At 37.4% G+C, this 23,009-nt stretch overlaps 1 protein-coding gene and 1 long non-coding RNA gene across 2 annotated transcripts; both read left to right on the forward strand.

Annotated features, from left to right (window-relative positions):
- The first annotated feature begins 9,818 nt into the window (after positions 1-9,818).
- Positions 9,819-18,465, forward strand: LOC105230821 (odorant receptor 22c). The gene is made up of 7 exons (XM_049449591.1): positions 9,819-10,286; positions 11,084-11,267; positions 14,011-14,201; positions 15,822-16,003; positions 17,942-18,043; positions 18,106-18,258; positions 18,342-18,465. Exons 1-7 carry the CDS (start codon positions 9,947-9,949, stop codon positions 18,390-18,392), a joined length of 1,203 nt encoding a protein of 400 aa, XP_049305548.1. The 5' UTR covers positions 9,819-9,946; the 3' UTR covers positions 18,393-18,465.
- A 3,930-nt stretch (positions 18,466-22,395) lies between these two features.
- Positions 22,396-23,009, forward strand: LOC125777257 (uncharacterized). Its single transcript, XR_007422203.1, has 2 exons — positions 22,396-22,461; positions 22,550-23,009. It is a non-coding gene; the product is annotated as an uncharacterized LOC125777257 (long non-coding RNA).

The raw sequence follows: 23,009 nt of genomic DNA on the forward strand, positions 1-23,009 counted from the left end.
ATTTCCTGCAGTCTTATAGAAAACGAAAAAGAGTACGAGTTGGCCTGTAAGGAGTAGTGAGAAACACAATTCTCCTAAGCTCCCCTAGACCATTCAGCCCCTTCATTATACCCAGGAGAAACATCTCGGACTAGAAAACTAGCAGCACAGGACATAACACAAAATTACTTTGGAGTAGTTTTATAGTCCACAGTTAACAAAAAGTTTCTGCTTCTAGGCAAAAGGAAACTTTTAACATTCTAAGGACTTTCCCAGGGCACCTACCTTTAAGACCTCACTTTCAAAAAATTGTAAAAGTGGATTCAACGGAACTCAGAGCAAATGCGAACAATGACAAGGCGCTGGAACACCATCTTGGCGAATGCCCAGCCTTTAACCGTCCGAACCTTTTGCTTCCGGCATTACTTTCTAAACTTTTTATTAGAAATATTTGAATTTTTTCAGAGCTTTTAGTATTTTTCTTTCTTCACTTTCGAGTCATCTAGGATCATAACGCAGAAAGAACCATATCCAGTACAGCTTCACTAACAACGAGTACTTGAGAATCTTTCTTTAATTTTTAGTGTTAAAATGTTCACTGAAGGTCAGTCAATCTTTGCACAATCCCACTTTACCCGTATTCGTTCATGAAAAACTCAGTTTTACTGGACTTTCCCCAACGAAGACCAACTCCTACTCATAAATATGAAAATTCTTGTTACTCGCACTGCTTTTGCTTAGTGACCACAACTAGCTCACCCCTTTTACTAACGCAGATAAGTATACTCTATACCCTCATTTCGTTTCTGCCTTTCTTATTGCGGCAACACTATCAGGTTGACTGTATTAATAGCTTGTGGCCATATTGCGTATTGATGATGAGCTGTATGCATTGAGCCTATTTTTAGGGTAGGTAATGAATATAGACCATGGTGCTGCCCAACTAACATTAATAGTCTTACTATCACATACTTGTTCAGCATTACTGTGAGGAATTTTTTTTTAAAAACCGAGCTGTTAAGGTTGATTTTTGTTTAAGCAGGATTGTATGAAAGCCTGTGGCCATAGAGGACCTCTACCTATGAGAAATTTTATATCATGGTTCATAACTCTTTATGTTTCTACCATCTCGTTGCGATCAATTCTCACAGAATACAGTGAATCAGATATCATGCCTTATAAATACCTCACGAATGCAAACATTATGGCTTGCTGGGATATTGTTTACTTTTTCTCAGTTGAAGAAACCATAAAGGAAAGACAAAGTTCGGTCGGTACCTCTTGAAAGCATATAAGCAATCAATCCCCAATTTCAACCATTTTTATACCTTGAACAGTGTGTATTTACGAAGTTTGTAATGCTCAGAAGCGTACATCGGAGGCCCTATAAAGTATATATACAAATATATAATTGATCAGAGCTGAGTTGATTTAGCCATGTTCGCCTATTTATGGAGCTTTGCTAACTTAGCTTCTATAGTTAACGAGTTTTATGGGTTTTAGGCCTCATTAATTCATTGGGTCTTAAGAAACTAACTAGTTCGACATGAATAGCCCTATGACGGCATAATCTCTGTGCAGCGTGCTGCGAGTGTATAGGAAAACTAAAAAAGTGTCGCCCTACAATGATGTGTTGTTAACGGTCTGCCATGATTATTACCCATACCACACACATACTCACATACACGAGCATAATATACCTATAGGTTTGATTCTCATGCATAACGGCATGTTTTGTTTACAGCCGACTCGTTTGGCTACCCGCAATCTGCTGTGCATCAATATTGTTCTCCTACGTCTTGGCGATAACTTGATGAAAGTGACTGAATGCCAGAGTGACCGAGAGGGCGAGGGTGCAGCATTCGATATTTTGGTCTTTGATTTGTGAAAGACAGCACGCGTCTCTGTGCACACACACACACACAGGGCATTTTAAAGCTCTCCAAAGGCACTTTTCAGGCCATGTCATTCCATTTGACACCAATTCCCCATTAAATTTCACTTGACATCAATGCATGATTTTTGGGGTCAAAATTGTTCGAAGTACTTGTTTTCGAAGGCACTTTCACCAATGCACGCACACAAACACAAGCACGAGCTTGCGTGTGGCAACGTTTAATCGGTCAACCGGCTGCTAGCGTTGTGTGTCAGGCCATTCCTTTGACTAGCTAATTTTGTCAATTTTCCTATGAAGTATGCATAAGAGCCGGCTTGGCACAGATACTTTATATCCTTAGACTCTTTTTCGTAGCCGATTGTTGGGGAGAAAGCTATGAAATTGTTGTCTTCCGGCTGTTTGGGAAACGGAGATTTCATTGCTTTCTAAATTGCTTTGGCATAGCTTTTGCCAAAATTCTTAGGTGGCCGATAATCTCAGAGAAAATGCCGTTATGATTGCAACATTTAGTATGGTGGGGGCAGTTGTTATAGTCGAGTTGTATGCAACAAGTGCAGCATTCATTTGAATTGAATGTGATCTTATACCTATTCAGTGCGCACTTATTGGTATCTATTGAGCTGCTTATGGTCTTAGTGGAGGTTATATATAGAGTGCTCCTTCAATGGAAATTTAGGGAGATGATGGAAAGATACTTGCACTGTTACACATTTTTGATCTATTTTAAACTTTTATAGCAAACTGCGTCTACATTCCCGTTCAGTACATTTATTTTCATTGACACGTCGTTTACAGCGGTCTTCCAATTTGTCGATAACACTGTGGAGTAAGACTTGTCTCTTGCTTCCAAACAGTCCTCAGTCTCGGGCTTCGCCTTTTTAATGATGCTAAATTTCTTTCCAAGTCTTCTCTTGACGACTGTATGTAAACAATCACTGTGGCCAACTTTCAGGTGCCGAATCAAAATGGAACTCGAATCAGGCAAATTTGTCATCAACTTCATTGGTTTAGATCCCCGTGACCAGAACTGTTATGAGCTCATCTGGCACCCATTTTGCTAATATTCATGAACGATATGTCCATTATATCTTTATGCTATCTTTGACTATGTGAAACATCGCTATCAACTTGATTTTACGGTCCTTTGAACGCCCACTTGGCTCTTCGCATTTGCCGCTCATATGAACAGTATGAATAATTATTATTATTTTTTCCTTAACTTGAGACTTGGTAACACCATTTTTTTTGAATGGACACGCTTGCAGAAGTTCATACGCTGAACCCAATTTTCGACGGTTTTCAAGCATAAATCGGCCGATACTGCTGCAATTTCACGTTCGATATTCGTACGAAGCTCATCAATCGTCGCTGGCTTGTTGGCATAGACCATAGACTTGACGTAGCCCCACAGGAAATAGTCTAACGGCGTCAAATCGCACGACCAAGGCGGCCAATTGACTGGGCCATTTCGTGAGATAACACGTTCACCAAACTTGGTTTTCAATAAATCGATTGTGACATTCGCTGTGTGGCTTGTGGCATCGACCTGTTGGAATCACATACTGTTCAAGTTCGTATCATCTAATTTGGACCAAATGTATTTGGTTATCATTGAGCTGTAGAGGTTCCGGTCTTGAACATCGCGGAAGAAGTACGGCACAATGATGCCGCAAGCCAATAAACCGCACCAAACCGTAATTATTTTGTGGATGCAATGATGACTCATGGAGTATGTGTGGATTGCTGCCTGACCAATAACATATTTTGCTTTTTGATGAAGCCATTCAGCCTCAAGAACCAATGAGCTATATCGCTGAAGATGATTTTTCCATGAAAATTCGGAACATTTTCAAGTTGTTGCTCAGACCAATTCACGAACATATGACGATTCTGGTGGTGAAGCGGCTTCAGTTCTTGAGGCAATTTGATCTTGTAAGGATGTAGGCCAAGCTCTTTTCGCAAAATTCGCCACAATGACGTCACAGAGATGTCCAACGTTTAAGAACGTGGTGTGAGAGACTGTCTGAGGAATTCGGCCGTTATGTGAATCTGTCGACCTCTCTTCTCTTGTCAAATTCGACCAATTTACAGAGCAATGCTACTTGAAACTCTCTCTCTCTCTCCTTTTGCCGAAGGCTTGCATTTTGCTATTCGTATTAAAATTTTACAGTGACTCTAAATTCGAAATCGAAATTTTTTATTCAAAGGAATTTCATTTAAATATTTCTACTTGTGGTTAATTTAGAGTTAGTAAAACTGATACGAATTTCTTAATATACACGTAATTGAAAATTTTTACATTTCGCAGCACACTTTTCTGAAACACTGATTTACGCTGTATTTACAGATAGAATCATGGCTAAAATTCGCTGAAAACTTATTCCAATCAATGCGTTAACCTCAAAAGTAAACAGCAAAAGATAAATGCGCTGATGTGCCAGAATTCTTCACTTGATTGCCTAAGCCGCATCTTAAGCTCTTACTTCACTTGAATATTAAAGCAAAAATGTTTAATAAATATGTTTTTGAAGGCCCGTTGAAAGCCTCCATCGTTAGCCTACTTTCTCAAACACACAAAACTCCCATAAACATAACTAAATATAGAAATAATCCGCCTTATGTAACTATTATATAAAGTTGAGTACATCGTTTAGCCAAATATTTAATGAGAAAAACGAAGTGACTTTTATCTGATTACAGGATTATTTATTTAAATTAATGCATAATCACCGTTACTTTACTCACAAACACAGCAACAAATGCAGATACACTGTTGCGTAATGCATAAAAAAAAGTATTTAAATATCGTACTTTCTTTAGTTTGATTCAATTATGTCAATATTAAGTCAATAAGCCAATTAAATGTGACTACATTTATGTTTAATCTCTTTTCGACTTATCTTGTGCGCATCAAATTTTAATTGCATGCAAATTAATAATGTGTTCCACTGGAAATATTGAAATACTAGGGTGCTATTGACAGTTTATGCTTTTTGGTTGCAACGAGTCGACATTCATTCGGTGTTAGATTTGTAAGAACATAAAACATTTTCGAAATAGCATGGATGACAGTTTTATACGAATGTTGTGTGTCATTACCGTGAGCTCCGAGAGTTTTTGGCAGTTTCGTGTTATTCAGAGATATCTCGATTCGAATCGATATCTCTATTTAGTTTCTTGTGGTCAGTGGCAAATGATTTAACTTTTACAATAGACATGAGTTCTATTATTGTTGGAAGTAGAAGTCTTTCAAATACATGCATACATATGTGTATATATGAGATCCACACTATCACAAAAATAATTTTCTAACACCCGCCGTTCGGGGTGTTCCGAGACCTGAGGTGTTGTTCTCACTCTTCTACTGTGGTTTACCTTATTTCCAAGTCCATTTTAACTTTTCATGGTAACGATGCTGATATAACTCTAGCTCTGTGACAAACAACTTTGTCAAAGAAAACAAAGAATAAATGATAGTTTAATCGCTAAAAATTTATAAACTTATATAAGGTAATCCATTTTAAGGTTCCCTACTTTTTTAAAGATAAAAACAGAGGAAATTCAAATCAAATGGGGAATGTTTATTATCATTCGAAAGAACTTTTTTTGGAATTTATTTTTTTAAAAATATCTCGGCGGCGGCTACATCTCAGATGGTTCATCCGTTGAGTCCAATTTTCGATGACTCGTTCGAGCATTTTAACTGGTAACTGTCGAATGACACACGTGATGTTTTGCTCCAAGGCTTTAGACTTTATATATCTCCACAGGAAAAAGTGATATCATATGATCTTGGTGGCCAATCAACCAGCCCAAATTGATTGATGCTATGTGTGAGAAGGAGGACGGTCATGTTGAAACCAAATGTCGCCGAGATCACGAGCTTCAATTTCAGATAGTCGGTTATCATGGCGCGATAACGGTCAACATTGACGGTTATGTTCTCACCGGCATGATTTTTGAAGAAATATGGACTGGTAGTTCCACTGACCCACAAACCACAACAAACCGGTGTTTTATCTGAATTATATGGCCGCTCTTGAATCTCTTCAGGTTGCTCTTAATGCCAAATGTAGCAATTTTCTTGTTTACATCCCCATTGAGCCAGAAATGGTTCTCCAATTCCCAAATTTGGCTCGAATTTTTACAGAGCTCATAGATCGAAGCGATGTTTCTTGGGAGGGTCGAGCAGGCTTCAGTTCTTGCGCAAGCTTTATTTTGTACACTTTCAATTGAAGATTTCGATGTAAAACTTATTTGTTATTACTCTCTTGTCGAAAGGAAGAAGTTGAAATCATGTCCCTTTGAAGTTTCTAAAAACAAAGAAAATGCCGATGTTGTCTGACGGACTTGGCAAAGTAGCTCTAATAGAATAATGATAAATTTGTTTTACTGACGGACAAGCGGTACAATATGTTTTCCGATTTTCTTTTCTTCCTTCTGATAGACTTCGGGAATTTACCAGCTGCTGATATGAAATTTCACATTTCAGTCAGGATATTTAGCTAACACGATTTCTTTGAATATTCATCACATGAGAAGAAACAATAACCATTGCTTTGATGATCCCTACTTCCCGAACTTTAATCTGGAAACTTTCGAGGCATACCTCGTACCAAAAATAACTTTTCTTTCAAAGTATTATATAATTATATAACAAATTGTTAGTTTAAAAGGAAAATACATTCGTCTGTTGTCATACTTTTCCCACATACTCACACATGTCGGCATCCACATGTGAGCTCTTTCTCAACTAAAGTAGCTTTTCCCAACTACAGCACATACTTTGCAGACAAACCTCGGTAGTTAAATAGTAAGTACAAATAGTGGGCGCACTTGAGAAAACTTTGCCCACACAAACACGCCTGTCTTTGTGTTTGCATTAGTACAAAGGAAAATTTAATTAAGCCAACCATATTTACCACACACTTACACCTACATGCACACATTTGTACTTATGACATAAGCGCATAGACAGCAACACACACGCACACAATAATTAAATATTTAATAAGTTTATAGGCAAACAAAGAACAAATTACACAAGTAAACAATTATTTTGTGAAAACAATAATTAAAATGTACAAGTCACAAGAAAAATTTATAGTTTAACATTTTCAATTCAATTTAGCATTGTTGTGGCAACAAATAATGGAAAAGGTGGGCGTGTGGTGTTTTTACAAAGCTGTCTTCTGTCATATATATATATATGTTATATAAATGCGCATTCATATTATATTGTATGCATTTTATCGCACTCGAGAATTCACAAAAATATAAGGTATATTAGTAAAAAAATTATTGACGATATTGAATTGAGATCTGATGATTTCCTACACTCAATTTCTAACTATTTTTGTGCTTATTCAATACATCAATTATCAAATTTAATATAAGGAAAATCGGATCATTGACCAATATTTTTTTTTTGTATTAATTGGATCGTGACGTCACCTAGCCAACGATTATTTTATAACTTTAGATCTCATACCACATTTCCTATATTATTTAATATTTTTACCTAGATATACTATATGGTCTATATAGTCCGACAAAATAAATCCATTATTTTTGTATTAAACTGCAGATTTTATATAGCTTAGTTAGAAAGGTCCAATTTAGCCGAAATATGCACTTTTTTGCTCGAGAGCTTGTTCCCATTTTGAGGATAATTTCCTAATCCTACACTCATAGATACTCTACCACTAACAAAATTGGGACAGTCGATTTCTCTCAAGCTTCTCTTGAGACGAATTTTTTACCACCACAATCATATGCCATAGACAAGAATGGACAGTAATCACTTGGTGACATACTTGTACATATGTGTTTATACAAAACTCTCGGAGCTGTTGGCGAATCACTGTAACAATGAAAAACAATTCCTTTCCTGTTGGCTGAAGCTGGGCGCTTCTGGAGGATTGATTTGTTCTTATAGAAGATTGTACCTTCTCTATTTAGTTCTGCAGCTGGAATTATTTTCTCCAAGAGTAGATTGAAGAAGTCGCTTGAAAGAGAGTTGCCTTGTTTGAAACCTAGTTTGGTATCGAACGCCACGAAGAGATCCTTATTGATCCTGACGGAGCTTTTGACAGACGGTCGAATAATCGACAGTATACAAACATAGGTCCAAATTACGATTTTGAGCCTACGAGAGCTGCTCATAATAGACGATTCCTTACCAATTGCACCAAAAACATAAGAAAACCTTCCTGGTCGTCAATCCTGACTCGGCCAACGTTTTCGACAGTTTTCGCTTGAATTTGTCGTAAGTGATCTACTTCTTATCACCAGTAAGATTTAAATGACGGTCAGACGATTTCCATTATTTTATCGATATATTCGACAATTGGCCTGCTGTCTCAGGACCATAAACACTATATTTTTAGCCGTCTGTTGCGTTTTCGAAAAAAAAACTATAATTTGCTGGTGTTCATCTTTGACATCTGCCCCAACAAAACTGGGTCAAGCATTTCAAAACTGTCTGTGAAGTTCAAATACGAAATATTTGCCTGCTCGCGCCAGATACCTATTACTAAAGCCATTTATTGGACTTCTTTCTACTTGATTTTATAAAGGAAATACTTTTCGAGGTTCCTTACTTTTTTAAAGGAACAACACAGAGACTTCAAATTTAATGGAGAATGCTTATCATAATTCGAAAGAACATTCTTTAGCATTTATTTTTTGAAGATAATCTTTTTCAAATATTGGCCGCGGCTACGTCTCAGATGGTCCATCCGTTGAGCCCAATTTTCGATTCAATTCCAAAGCCTGAATCGAAGCGGGATTGTCTGCATAGGATTTCGATTTTACAAATCCCCATAAGAAAAAGTCTAACGGTGTGGTATCTTATGATCTTGGGGACCAATCGATTGGCCACAACCGTGAATAACGTTAGTACGATCTGGTAAGAACGGCACCAAACCAATTCTCCACAGTCTTCGTGTACACTCTCAACTATGATTACTATATTTTCTTCACTGTGGTATATTCGGTTGAATAGTTCGCTCAGTATACCGAGTATACCGATTATGTTGGCCTTGAGTTGAGCAAAACGCGCGATATACATTCTCCAAAGGATCGAAAACGGGCATGAAGGGAAAATATTACCGAAAGCAAAAAAAAATTTTCAAAAATTAAAATTTTGCTTGAATGCAGCATTCTTCTTTATGTACAGAGTTACAGAATGCGTATGAAAATTTGATCTAAGACTGAAAAACTATACTCGTAGAAGCCTATTACATTTTATTCAAAAACACAGGAAAGTCCGGCATACTTAGAATTCCGGATTTTCTACAATATCGGCCATCAATATGTTCTCATGAAAAGTTTCTTAACTTTATTGAGTTTTTCGTCTTCTAACGAAATAAAATGTTCGTGGACGCTAGAATCCGTCTACTAAATCAGATCTCCTATGAAAATGTGTATTCAATTAGAGCAACTCGTATTTAGTTAAGCTCTAAACTGTTCAGTTGGTGTAGCGCTGTGAGTTTCTCTCACTTCTTTTAGGGTTATAAGTAGCCCTCCTAATCGTAGCCTTCGCGACCACCACACACGACTATCACATACAACCTAAAAGCTGCCCCCTCTGAACCCTGTAAATGTTTATGAACTTTTTCTCAGTTTTTGTAATTAAAAGTTTCACCGCTAAATGGAAATTACGAATTTTGAATTAAATATTTTTATGATTTTGAATGCATTGTTATGAATTTAAAATTCGGGTGGCCAACTACATTAGAAGTTACACAACTTTCTGGCATGCACTATGATTATTAGCCACATAAACACACGCGCATGTGCGTAGTTATATAGTTATAAATAGCATGTAGATGTGTTTAGTAATTATAGCCTGTGGGCGTAACCCATGCATGTAACATCAGCTAATGCTGCTTTCACCTAATTACGGTACGATGCTATAAAATAAATGGCGCCAATTCGGTTAGCAACATTCGTGTCCACGCATTTCGAGCGTTAAAAGCTACGCATTGCTGCTGACACACACTCGTTGTTGCCTTGAAATTAGCATACCACTTTGTACGCCGCCGTTAGCTGTTCAGCTGTCATAAGATGCGCCGTCTGTTGGGTCCACAGGTGCCCATCGAACGCAGCTTCTTTCGCATTCCGCGCTTTTCGGCTCGCGTCGCCGGTTTTTGGCCACAATCAACTAATCGGCATCGTTCATGGCTAACTGCGTTGCGTTTCTACGTGAATACCTTTGCCGTGGCCGTCGGCGGTTTCGGTGAGGTTTCCTACGGTTTCGTTTATTTGTACGATCTTTTTAGCGCGCTCGAGGCTTTCTGTCCGGGAATTACCAAGGTCATTTCACTATTGAAGATGACCATATTTTTTGGGCGCCACAAGCGTTGGCAATATGTGATTAATAGTATGCACCAATTGTTGTTGCTAGGTAAGTGCTGCGGGCCGTAATGCCCTAACGCGTAAAGGGTGGTTCTTAATGTGTGTTTTAATCATTTGATTTTTACGGGCTCTGAGAATATTGATAAAAATTCAACGGCGAAGCTGAACAACTTTTTAAAAGATTCATAAGGAATGTGCTTCCATTAAAGTGAGTTTTTTTGTCGAAACGAGGTTCCGACTGTGGGTGCTGGTTTGGGCAGTAAGTTAGCGAGACTGTTAAGTGAGTCAAGCACATTTTCGGTCTCCGTCTTTGTGCGAATGTTTCTGCCGTAGCTTAGCCTTTGACCTGAGCCTAACCCTTAAGTGAGGTTGAGTTCCATGGCTCATAGACGTTTGATATATGTTTATTTGATGGAAATCGAAAACGTGGACTCTGAATGAAAAGGATTGGAGTCGTGGTATCCTCGGCCAAAATTTAATAACCTATAGGTTAGGTTCAGTTCCATGGTTGATAGAGGCTTAATATATGTTTCTTGGTCGGAAATCGAAAACATGGACTCGGACCATCTTAAATTTCAGTAAAATATGGTGTTATACCACTGATTCGGCTGAAGATTTTTATTTGAGGGATACCAAGAGCGACCAATTCTTTCGCTTGAGTTCCGAAATGATAAAACTCACCTTATGAACCACCCTTTACATATGCACATCGCAGCCTGCAAGTTTTGTCGTAAAATCCAAATATTCGTGTGCATATGTGCCCTAATTTTGGCGTAGTGCCTCCGCAGCAATTGTTGTTTTTGTGTAACTTTTCTATTCCACATTTGTTACTTCGCACTACCGCAGACACCAGCGCCGAAAAGCGCCGCATCGTGGAGCCACTGGCCTCGTTTGGTTCCGCGTTGTCCTTTGTGCTGCTCTTATCTGGTTCGCTAACGAATACATTTTTCAACATTTTGCCGCTGCTGAAAATGGGCTACTACAAGTGGCAGTCGCTGGAAGTCGAGCTGTTATTGCCCTTCAATGTTATGTAAGTGAGCTTATGCATTATTTTGGTAGTATTTTTCGCACTCCGTTTCTGTTGCAACTCGCGCTGAGCATTAAATCTTAATTGCAAAGTTATTTTCAGGCTTATAAAGCTGTAGGAATATAGAAAAGTGAGAGTTCTTTTAGCTTAAGGGCTTATCCTTGACCGCAGCCAGTACAATGCGGGCCGCATAGTGCGAAGAGTTGAGAAGTTGTGGCATTAGCGTAAATTTTTTATACTACAGATGGAAATATCACTACTTGCTTGTTATAGAAAAATGTTGGGCTGACCAATTAGTGACTTGGAATGACCATGCCAGCAGAGGTTTAAGTTGGTAGTGCCGATCGCGGGTTCGGAATAATTTTTGATTCTGTGAAAACTACAGAAAATAATGAATTCTGGAATTTAGTTTATTTTACAATCACAAAAAAGATACACATTTCCATGAAACGCTGTCCATGGAGAGGAGTCCTTAGCAGGTTTTTCATTATTGCACTACACCGCACTTATAATTACTGCTGTCGTAAACATCGCAAAGTAATTTTGAGGCGTTCTGCCCAGTTGAAGTGCCTATTTTGTTCAAGGACGTAAGCTCGGTATTCAATACATGATATCCGCTGAGGATTCACAGCTAGTAAGAAGCTCTTTTTTAATTTAAATATTAACGAGACAGATATCGAGTTCTATTATCGTTATACTCTTCACACCTTCGACGAACTCATTTGCTAAAAACCATAAAGATAAATAAATTTAATGATCTTTAAGCGAAATACATCGCCTGAAAGTATTGGGTAGTCGAAAAAGTCTTTTCGTATTTCAAATCAAACTTTTTATTTTTTTTTTTTATATTTATAATGAACTTTAATGAACGACATATGTACCATTTTGGTCGACCACTTTTTGCCATTTTTCCGCTAGAGACATTATTCCATCAGTGTAAAACTTTTCTGATTTATCGGCGAAAAACTGCGACAAGTAATTTTCACAGACTTCTTTTGAAGCCAACTTTACTCCATTAAGGGAGTTCTGCATTGACCGACACAAATGTTAGTCCGTTGGTGCAAGGTCAGGACTATATGGTGGATGCATCAAAACTTCCCAGTCCAGGTCGGCCAGTTTGAAGAGTCACCAAAGATGTGTGAAGTCTAGCGTTGCTCTGATGGAAGACGAAGTCCTTTCTGTTGATCAGTTACGACCATTTTTTTTCGATTGTTTGCCTCAATCTCATCAGTTGTTGACAGTAAATTGTATAATCAATCGTTCGACCAGGTAGATCAGCTTATAGTGGATTATTCTTTCCAATCCCATCAAACAATCAGCTTAACCTTTCGAGGCGTCAATCCTGGCTTTGCGACCATTCGTTGAGCTTGACCAAGCTTGAACCGTGATCTTTTTCGCACATTATTATCGATTTGATCCACTTTTCGTCTCCTGTTACCATTCGCTTCAGAAATGGAAGGAACTTTACCGACAGAAGGAAGTCACCGAATTTCGACCGTTCTTGATAGAAAGAGCACCAAGAGCATGAGTTCTCTTCAAAGCCTTCTTTATCACTCTAGATCCGCTATAGACTTCATAGTTTGTTTATGAAAAATATACCTGTGGCTCAATGACTAATTAAAAGCTAGATTAGTAGCAATTAGTTTCAGAAGATTAGCTAGCTGTCTTGAGAGTATATGAAAATGCCATAAAATTTTACCCAAACTTTCAACAGAAACTACATTTTCACATATTTTTGTTTATTTTTCAAGAGATTTAGGGATTTTGATAGGAATCCAGATTTGACACACTTCATACCCAAAACATTAACCAGAATACGATGAGTTGGTCCTTAATAAGCGTTGAGATCCTCTGTTATCTCCATGATGCCAACACTACCATTTTCAAGCAACGTTTTTTTTTAAATTTGTCGAAGCTATCGGCTTTACCAGAGTTGGATGGACGACTCACACGAACCAAATTTACGATGACTTCACGACCTTTACTAAATGCTTTATGGCACTCAAATAGTTGTGTTCGCGATAAAGTAGATTACCCGAAAAACGTTTGCAATATTCTCAACGATTCTGTAGCCGTGATTCCATTATTTCAAGTAAACTGTTAACCGAAGCTGATATATAAGTTTGTGAACATCTAGGAAAAGAACTCCAGTCCTGGATCCCTCGTTCATTTATGACTCTTCCAACAGTTGATTGGATTCGAGCTATCCCGAATATTAACCGCTGTTTGTTTGATCTCTAGACGAATATTGTGGAAGCTCGTTTTGAGAAATTTTACATATTTACATATACATAAAACCATTTAAAAAATGTATAAAATTTCAGCTTTAATGCCTTACCAATATATCCCCTCCAATATCCAATAAACTTAAAAAAGAAATGCAACATTGAAAAAGCAACATTTTTCTAAATTTTTGTATTTATTGCAGCGTTTCTTCTTTGTATAATTTTGTGCACAATCTGCTTCCAGTAATTTATAAAATGAAAAGTCATCACTTATGACAACCAGCTGTTATTGCAACAACAAATGCAATAAATCTCCCATAAAGTTACGATTTTTTCCACACACACATGTGAACATTTGCGAACACACCCACAACCGCTCACACTCACCGACACACACACATGCAAACTATTCTCTAAATTTGTGCTTGCTCCGTGCTATTTGATTGTGCGTATTTTCTGTACCGTTATGTTTTTTTTTTGCTTTTCATGCTTGCCACAAATATGTACATATGTATTTGCAGTTTGCCGGAAATGTTCGTCAATTGGCCATATTACCCTGCTACATACCTGGTGCTGACGCTCTCCGGCGCCATGACGGTTTTCACTTTCAGCGCAGTCGATGGTTTCTTCCTCTGCGCCTGTGTGTACACGAGTGCGTTGTTTCGCATGTTGCAACATGACATACGTAACGCATTCGCTGAATTGCAAGAACGTGAGTAACAAACGGTGTAATAAAATGCTCACATATACATACAGACACACATATGAGTATGCACCCAGATAATATTGCTTATCCGCCGCAGTGCACATATTTAGCCGCAAACACATTAAGGTGGTTCGATACTTTTTAGTTTTTGGTGCAAATAAATTATTAATGGGAAAAGGCGGACGATATGACCAACTCTCGTACATTCTCAGTACTAAAATCACCGTAAAATATTTTCTATATCATGCTGTCGAATTTTTTGTGGTCGTCCGAACAGACCGTAACATTATAACTTGTAAATCGAACATTGAAAGGAAACCAAAAAGACTAAAGCTGTAGGTTTCTCGACAATTTAGCTTTTTTACTAACGCTATGGTTTTGACTGACTTTACCTGAAAAGCGACCGTACCACCAAATATAAAGTGAAATTGGTGATGCCCGACCCATGTCAAATGAACTTTAGTGTGATTTTCCGAACGATTTTCATCAATCAAATCAAGAAACTGTCCACACAGTGATGCTTTCCGACAGATAAGATCCTCCAAAAAAATATGATCACTTCTTCTGCAAGGTCTGCAGAATGCCTATAATCTCCTTTAATTGAAAGGCTATGGGTCTTCTGATGGCTTCAGTGTCTATCAACCAACATTATTAAAATTAATGAAATTAATGCCTTGAGTCCGTTCCAACTATTTGCTGTCATCTAAGACTACTTCAAATTTGTATTACGGTCTCATATTGGCTTGGAAGACGAAGTAAATTATGGCTAAAACAGCTCGGTCTAGTTCATTTTGTGGTTGGTCTCAGGATCTTTGGAGATTCGAGTGTCATAGGAAAGGTCGGTGCGCGCACGCTCCAAAGAACAGACGCGGCGGAAGAAAATCAGTTCTATTACTTTTCGGACGAACCCTGTATTGAGCACTGTAGGGTAAGATTTTTAAGCCTCGGCATAACCTGATTTTATTTGTTTAACATTTCTTCAACTGAATTATTTCTATGGTTAGTACATACATATCTCGTACTATCGACAACTTGCAAATAAAATTAGTCAATCAGACCTGACTTGAAAGGCCGGACGTCTTCTTTTAGCTTTCATTGTCATGTCCAGAAGAGTTTTAAACTCGTGTTTTCATGATCTATGAGAAAGACTAGAAAAATTGTTGATACAATATTTTTTTAATTTTTTTATTAGTTTCCAATAAGACCACCCTAATATACATTCAAAAGATATGTGAACATAAATATATCTGTGATATATGCTTCACACATACACGATCTCTAAGCCACATATTCCCCTACATACCGATATACATACGCAAACACCGGCACACATATATGCAGCACCACAGCATATGTTGTCCAAAGCGTGCTACAATTTACAATTTACTAACTGGACTTGCACTCATCTAAGTCAACGCCAAATAGTGATTGATTCAATTTACAAAATTTATACAAACTGCCCTGCCGCCACACACCTCACACACCCCACTCACCACCTATTATCCACTCTTCTCCCATCTCACATCTCACTTATAACTTTTGCCTTTCTTACTTGCATGTCCTCGTTGTATCCTCGGTCGTTGGCCGTGTGCCTCGTGTTGTTTTTGATGTTGCTGCTGCTGCCAGTGGAGCACTCAACGTTGGCGCAAAATATGCGGATACAGCATCGATTGACGGTGCTCGTTGAGCGCCACAACAAAATCATCGATCTGTGCAGCGATTTCGCTTCGGAATTTTCACTCATCATCCTGATGCATTTCCTTTCGGCATCGCTGGTGTTGTGCTTCAGCATTTTGGATTTGCTGTTGGTGAGTTTGCATGTGTGGCAGCCACTTGGTTGCTGACGTGCTTTTCAAGTGTTGTGAATTATGCTTTCCATTGGTGCTTTGTTGTTGTTGTTGGAGTACCGTCATAACTTTTGTTATCAAGAAAGTAACTTCCTTTTGTATAACTTTTACCAGTGCATCAATATTCTATAATTATTTTCAATGTTGCTGCATTTTGCATTCACTCTTATAGATGCATATGCCGCTGGTGAGGAGCTCTCGAGAAAGGCAATTATTTGAATTTTTTTGAGGATGATGAAATTGACAAACAGTTTCATGAAACTTCCGTTCTTTCGCATTTCAAGAGTTGGGAGAAATGGAAAATATTTCTAGAACGGATCGAAGTTGTCTGATCTATTGTTGTTAGATACCTCAAGAAAATATCGGACTGTTCAACCTTGGTAGAAAATTGTTAAGGCTGTAAGAAATGATCTCATTCTTAGTGGTTATAAAACACCCAATACTGGTTCACGAGTTCTGTTGCGATTAACAGCAAAAAATTGTTTTCAATTGCGGTCGTTACCGGACAAGCAATGTCAACGCTGCAAGCATATTCCGACTCTGAAAGAGCTTCTCATAAAATTGTTTTTGCTCTTCGGTATTGTTTTAGTTTTTATTTGTGACAAAGTACCGATTTTGGACAAGTTTATCTCTATACTAACAAAGCCATCTCAGAACTAATTTATTATTAAAACTACAAACCCTGAAAATGATTCTTTACCCAGTTTTTTATAGGAGAGACCAACCGCAATATGTACCGACATAGGAAAGGAAGACCAAAATGTAGATGGTGAAACATTATCCTGTCTAAATCTGCAAATTTATAGATGAGAGTATTTTCTGCTATAAATTTAAAAAATAAATTTATACTTACCCTTTGGTTTTAACCTTATTTCTACTGTAATTCCCTTCCAACTAGAATTGTGTGCCTTGAGGCTTAACAATAAAACAATGGCCATTATTTCTGAATCACTTCTCATTCCTATTACTAATGAAATTAATTTTGATTACATCAGCATTACCAATGTTATTCTAATTACCTTGAAAAATACTTAGATAGGATTTAATGATGTTAATATTATCATTACTGAAATAACTTACCATTACCATATATAACTACCATTACCAATCATGAAATGTTAGCATTACGTCATAATTACCATACTCCCAAAATTACTAACTGTATTAACAATTACATTAAAATAACTACTAGTGCTATAGTCGTCGCTAATTCCAGTTAGTGGCAATAAAATTACTTTCATAAATACTTTGCTGTAATTTAGTTAGTATTTTCATTGCTAAAACATCTTTCCATTAATATTAATTAGTAATTTAATTTGCTAAATGAATACAGTATGCATAATTACCATTACCAGTACATTGAAATGATAATTACTTTGTTATAATTTAGTTAGTATTTGTTAAAATTAATTTTTATTAATATTGGTAATTACATTAGTCGAATCATTACATTATACATAATTACCATTACCAATACATTTAAATTACATAATCATTACCATTTTCATTACTTAAATTTTCTCAATTACATTACATTATTATTAACTTTAAAATAATTAATAATGGTATTTGCATTACAAAAATTTCCTTGAATTGTTATTAAATAATATTTAAATTAGACTAAACAATGCAATAAGTATAAATACCATTACCAGTACATTAAATTATAAAAAAAAATTACCATAATTATCATAAGCATTTTTTTAAGATTACTCATCTTTTACTTTATTAACAAATACCGGTTTCAATTACTTTTAACATTACCTCCTATAGAATCACTATTCCTTTATAATTAAAATCATTATTGTTTTATGTATTGAAAAAATATTAATTTCGAAATGAAGATACATAAGTTAGAAAATATTTTCTCTTTTTGGCACATAATGTTTTCCATTCCAGAACTCCTCTTCTGTAGGCGTGTTGACTTACATATTCTACAGCATCGCCGCTTTAACTCAACTGGTTCTCTACTGCATTGGCGGCACATATGTCAGCGAAAGCGTAAGCCTGGACCTGCAAGTAGTAAAACTGAAAATACCCTCATATTTCTATATTTTTTTCAGAGCCTGAAAGTTGCTGAGGTCATATATGACACTGACTGGTATAAGTGTGATGTGCGCACGCGTCGCATGTTGTTGCTGATGATCTGTCGCGCACAGAAGGCGAAAACCATACAGGTGCCGTTTTTTACGCCATCGCTGCCAGCTTTTCGTTCGGTAAGTAATACAAACAAAAGTTTTTTTTTTAATTTTAATTATGTTAAATATTGATATGATTTTCCATTTTTATCAATTTTTAGATCGTCAGCACAGCTGGTTCTTATATAACACTTCTGAAGACATTCATTTGAACATGGAATTCGCTTCACTCAAACATTCTAATGGAGTTAATAATTAAACACACATTGGTATGTATTGGCTTTATATTATATTTATTAATAACTTTTGTTATATATGGTATATTAGATAAATTATTAACATATAATATAGATGAAGGGGTCAACACTTTAATCTCTTCTATACTACTTTATAAACTACTACCAATTATAAAGGGTGATCTATTTAGCTTCCCTACTTTTTTAAGAAAAAACACAGAAACATCAAATTTAATGGATAATGTTTATTATCACTTCAAAGATCATTCTTTGGCACTTATTTTTTTAATTATCTCCTTCAAGTATTGGCCGCCGCTACGTCTCAGATGGTCCATCTGTTGAGTCCAATTTTCTATGACTGGTTCGAGCATTTTGACTGGTAACTGGTGAATAACACGCGTGATGTTTTGCTCCAAGGCCTAAATCGAAGCGGGGTTCTCCGCATAGACTTTTGACTTTACATATTCCCACAAGAAAAAGTCTAACGGTTGATATCACACGATTTTGGTGTCCAATCGACCGACCCCAAATTTGAAATTATCTATTCACCGAAGTGTTCTCTCAATAAATCCATTGACTGATGCGATTTGTTGGCAGTGGCACTGTCTTGCTGAAACCACCGGCCCAAAAACCATACCAAACCGTGGTTTATTCTAAGTGAAATGTCAGCTCTTGAATCTATTCAGATGCTGTTCGTTCCAAATGCGATAATTTGGTTTGTTTACATGGCCATTGAGCCTAGAACGATCCTCACCGGTGAACAAAATTTGGCTCAAAAACGTCGGATCTTCCTGCACTTTTTAAGAGGCCAAGGGGCGATGTGATGTCGTTTGGGAAGGTCGAGGGGCCTCAGTTCTTCCACAAGCTGTATTTTGTACGTTTTTAATTCAAGATCTCGACGTAAAATGCAAAGTTCCATACGTCAGTCCAAGTTGCGACGAACGATGCCGAATCGACTCTCCACGGCCTTAGTGTACTCTCAGCTACGGCTGCTATATTTTCCTCACTGCACACTGCACCTACATAGTCCATTCGGTTGAATATTATCCAATAATAAATACCTAGTCTTAAGATGGGTGATGGTGTGGCGAACAGTACACTCAGTAGGCCGATTATGTTGACCATGACCATAAGTTGAGCGAAGCGCGGAGAAAGACATCTGTTCGCTGGCAAAAAAAAAATCCTTCGAGAATCTCCTTAGGTGCTCTTGAGGACCTATACTTTTTTGAGCTACCTTCAGATCTATACCTCACTTAAAGAATAAAGCTTTAGCTTAATATTTCTAATATTTTAGATAATGTTTAGCCAGCTTTATCAATTTATTGTAAAAATAAAGCGAATTCATAAAATATCTATGCCCAATAAGAGAAGGCTTTGGGCTCAGTTTTGAAGACCGCCGCTTTTTGACTTTTCTTCACAGACAAATATTCAGAGCATTTTTACATTGAGCTCGAATATCTCAAATCGATTGATCTTCTTTTAGCTCTGGTGGAACTTATGAACTTAAAGATTCTTCTCACATTTGAGCGTAATGCTTATGAATTTTTTCCTATATTTTTCTCTCTTTAGCGGGTCTTTTGTATTTGCATTGCTATCGCTGCTCAGAGGGTTCAACGTGGTCAATTCAACGTAAATTTTAAGCGATCAACAACTCTCATAATTCTTCCGAATAAAATGTGATTCATCCGTTTTTTTAGAGTAAAAAAACGAGAGAGAAGATCGAATTCGGCCAATACGAAATCGTCCACATAAGTGTCGCACTGTTTGTGTCAATAGAAGGAACGCTTTCGCTCAGACAAACACTTCAAATCAAACTGTCAACTTTCATGTAGCTTCAGCTCCGTTGGAAAATTCGTTTGTGACCTAGTTTCATCATCAGAGTATGTGCTTTTTGCCTTTAGCGTTGCCATAGAGATGCCTGTGTAAGCGCGCTCGTATGCTCATCATTACCAATGCTGGATGGGTGCCACAATTGACAGTGTCGCCCTTGTGCGGTGAACGCCAGACCACAAAGCCGAGTTCCCAACGTGCGAGTGTGTATGTGTGTGTGCGCCGTTGAATGCTTTATGCTTGCGGGGCATATGCACTCCGCGCGCTGGCGAGCACATAGCTAATTTCACAACCGCCAATGCATGCCCGCGCTCGAAAGTATGCTACGCTAATGCGTTTTTATGCGCTTAGCTACTTTTGACTTCACGCCTCAACGCTTCGACGCTTTCATCATGCCGCCGTAGTGGTTAGGAGCGCGTTTCCCACACTGGCCTGTGCTGCTGGCTGTTGCCTGCTTGTTAATTTGTCGCTGATGGATTCGTAATTGTCGTGACTTCACCTGCTGAAGATACACCGTTATGTGTCGGATTGTTGACGGTGTTGCTGGTGGGAATGCGAGGCGTGAGTTCATCACAATTTTAATTATCACGTGCTGTCGCCCGCGTGGCCTTTTTCCGTGCGCTTCGACCCCATCGCGGACGAAACTATATCTGTATCTTTACATGCTTGTGAAATGTTTCCGCTAAAGTTTGTCTGTTGAAATGTATGCTTGCAATTCAATGCTTTGCTTTCCTAGTTTCCAATTTCTAGTTCGCTGTTTCAACTCTTTGAGGTTGTTCACAACAACAACGATCGAATCAAGTGCACATTTGATTTAACCGCTTTTCGCTTAACTTTTCCTTTGACCCCTCACTGTTGTTACTTTAGCCCGTTTGAGCTGTGATGACTTGATTGTGGAAACGGCGTTTATCTTCCACAAACGAAATAGTCAGAGAGTTGAGCCTTGTCCGCCATTGAAACGTGATATGTGCAGACACGAGTATATACGTTACATTGCATATGAAGCAGTGCGTCGTGACAGCTGGAATCGCCTATGTCATTACCTGGCATGTTTGACTCAATTACTAAGTCTTACAGCGCTAAATTTCGTTTTGTCTTCTCTTCTAAGTTTCTGCCAACGCTTTGACCCGGCATTTATGTATTTTTTACTTTGGCTAGAGCTTTCGCAAACTATTTTCCTCTGATTGAGAATCGTATCGACTGAAGAATCTTTATAGAGACCTTTATTTTCGGGTAATTTTGTAAGAAAGAATCATAGCTGGGGAAGAAAACTTTAGATTTTCGATCAATTTTCTGCATATTTACTGAAATGGATCTAGGAGCTACATCAAAAGAAGAACTGAGACATCAGGAAATTGAAAATCGGCCAATTTATAGCGGAACAGAAAATGCATTCTCTGATAGTGTTAGAGGGAAATTTTTGTGTCGCCTAATGTCGTAATTTTTTTGAAAAGCTATTAACGGAGATATTTCCAGCAAGAGAGGATGGCGCAAAAGTATGAAAAACCTTTTCGTTAAAGCTAAAAATTTGAATAATGAACTTGGACGAATTTATATGAGTCACCAAAACGTCGCGCTGACTGCGATAATAGTGTTTTAGCTGACCCTGTGACCGGCAACTAGTCTATAGAGAGACTCGCATACATACATATTGGCATTAAACAATTTCGGATTTGGGTCTTCTTCTTCTTTAGTATAAATGTATCCAATTATACTCTGTCGGATGACCACTGTACCAGGTGAATATAAAAAGCAGTAGGTAACTGCCAGAATATGTAAATGTTATTGCTACTCATTAACATTTCGTGCTGTTAAGCAACATACTTAACAGCCGTGATTCATTTTGTGCATTGTTGTAACCTACGCTGATTTTACTATACAAATAAGGAAGAGATAAAGCAAAAATGAAAATGTGATTTATTGTTGTCACAAGCTAAGGAATGCAAGAACTGTTAGTTTTAGTACGAATTGAGAGACAGTAAAGTGCAATAAAGTAATATATTGTGCTGTGGGAGTGTCGCCAGCGCAGGGAGTAGTGTTGTTTGTTTTGTTAAAGTTGCTGTTCTTTGTACATATATGTATATATGCTATAAATTCACATGATAATTTTACTCAATTTATTCAATTTTTTCAGACCTATTTATTATCATACGATCAGGAAACCCAGATGAAGGAAGATGAAGGAAGAAGAATGAAGAGGAGTCGCTGCGCACATGTAATAATCATTTGTGTACAACAAAAACAGATGGCAAATCAGCTTATAATTTAGTACATGGCTATTCCTTATCATTTCAGCAACGTAGAAATTTCTGTGACGAAAAGCATACCACAGAAGTAAAACAAACAACAACAGAGATCTGAAGCCAACAATATAAAATTTGATACGATCATAAATATCGTCTGATAGTGAAGACAGTGCAACTTTAGAAATTCTGCAATCGACCGACTCACATTATATGATCGCCTGGAACAAATACCAAATACCATGAAAAGCCAAAATTAAAATTAACATTCTACTATGATTTTTTTTTTTTTAGCTACAAGGCGAACATAAAAATGGCATGCGAAATTTACACACTATACAAAGAGCAACAATTTTAGCAAAATTAACAACAGCAGCGTTGACGCTGGTGCCATATGAATCTTCAACACAACAATAACATAACTTCTGTAAATTTTTACTAAAACTAACTGTTCTCGCACTCCTTAACTTCTGTCAACAATAAATCGACTTTTTATTTTCTTTTGGTTGTCTCTATCTTA

This window comes from Bactrocera dorsalis, chromosome 1 (genome assembly GCF_023373825.1).
Source record: "Bactrocera dorsalis isolate Fly_Bdor chromosome 1, ASM2337382v1, whole genome shotgun sequence".
In the NCBI taxonomy this organism is placed as follows: Eukaryota; Metazoa; Arthropoda; class Insecta; order Diptera; family Tephritidae; genus Bactrocera; species Bactrocera dorsalis.

Excerpts from the sequence above, each read along its gene's own strand:
- LOC105230821 (XM_049449591.1), top strand. The coding sequence starts at position 9,947 with ATGCGCCGTCTGTTGGGTCCACAGGTGCCCATCGAACGCAGCTTCTTT. Across the intron at positions 14,202-15,821 it reads ATTCGCTGAATTGCAAGAAC|TGGAGCACTCAACGTTGGCG; the intron begins GTGAGTAACAAA and ends TGCTGCTGCCAG. Across the intron at positions 18,044-18,105 it reads GCACATATGTCAGCGAAAGC|AGCCTGAAAGTTGCTGAGGT; the intron begins GTAAGCCTGGAC and ends TATTTTTTTCAG.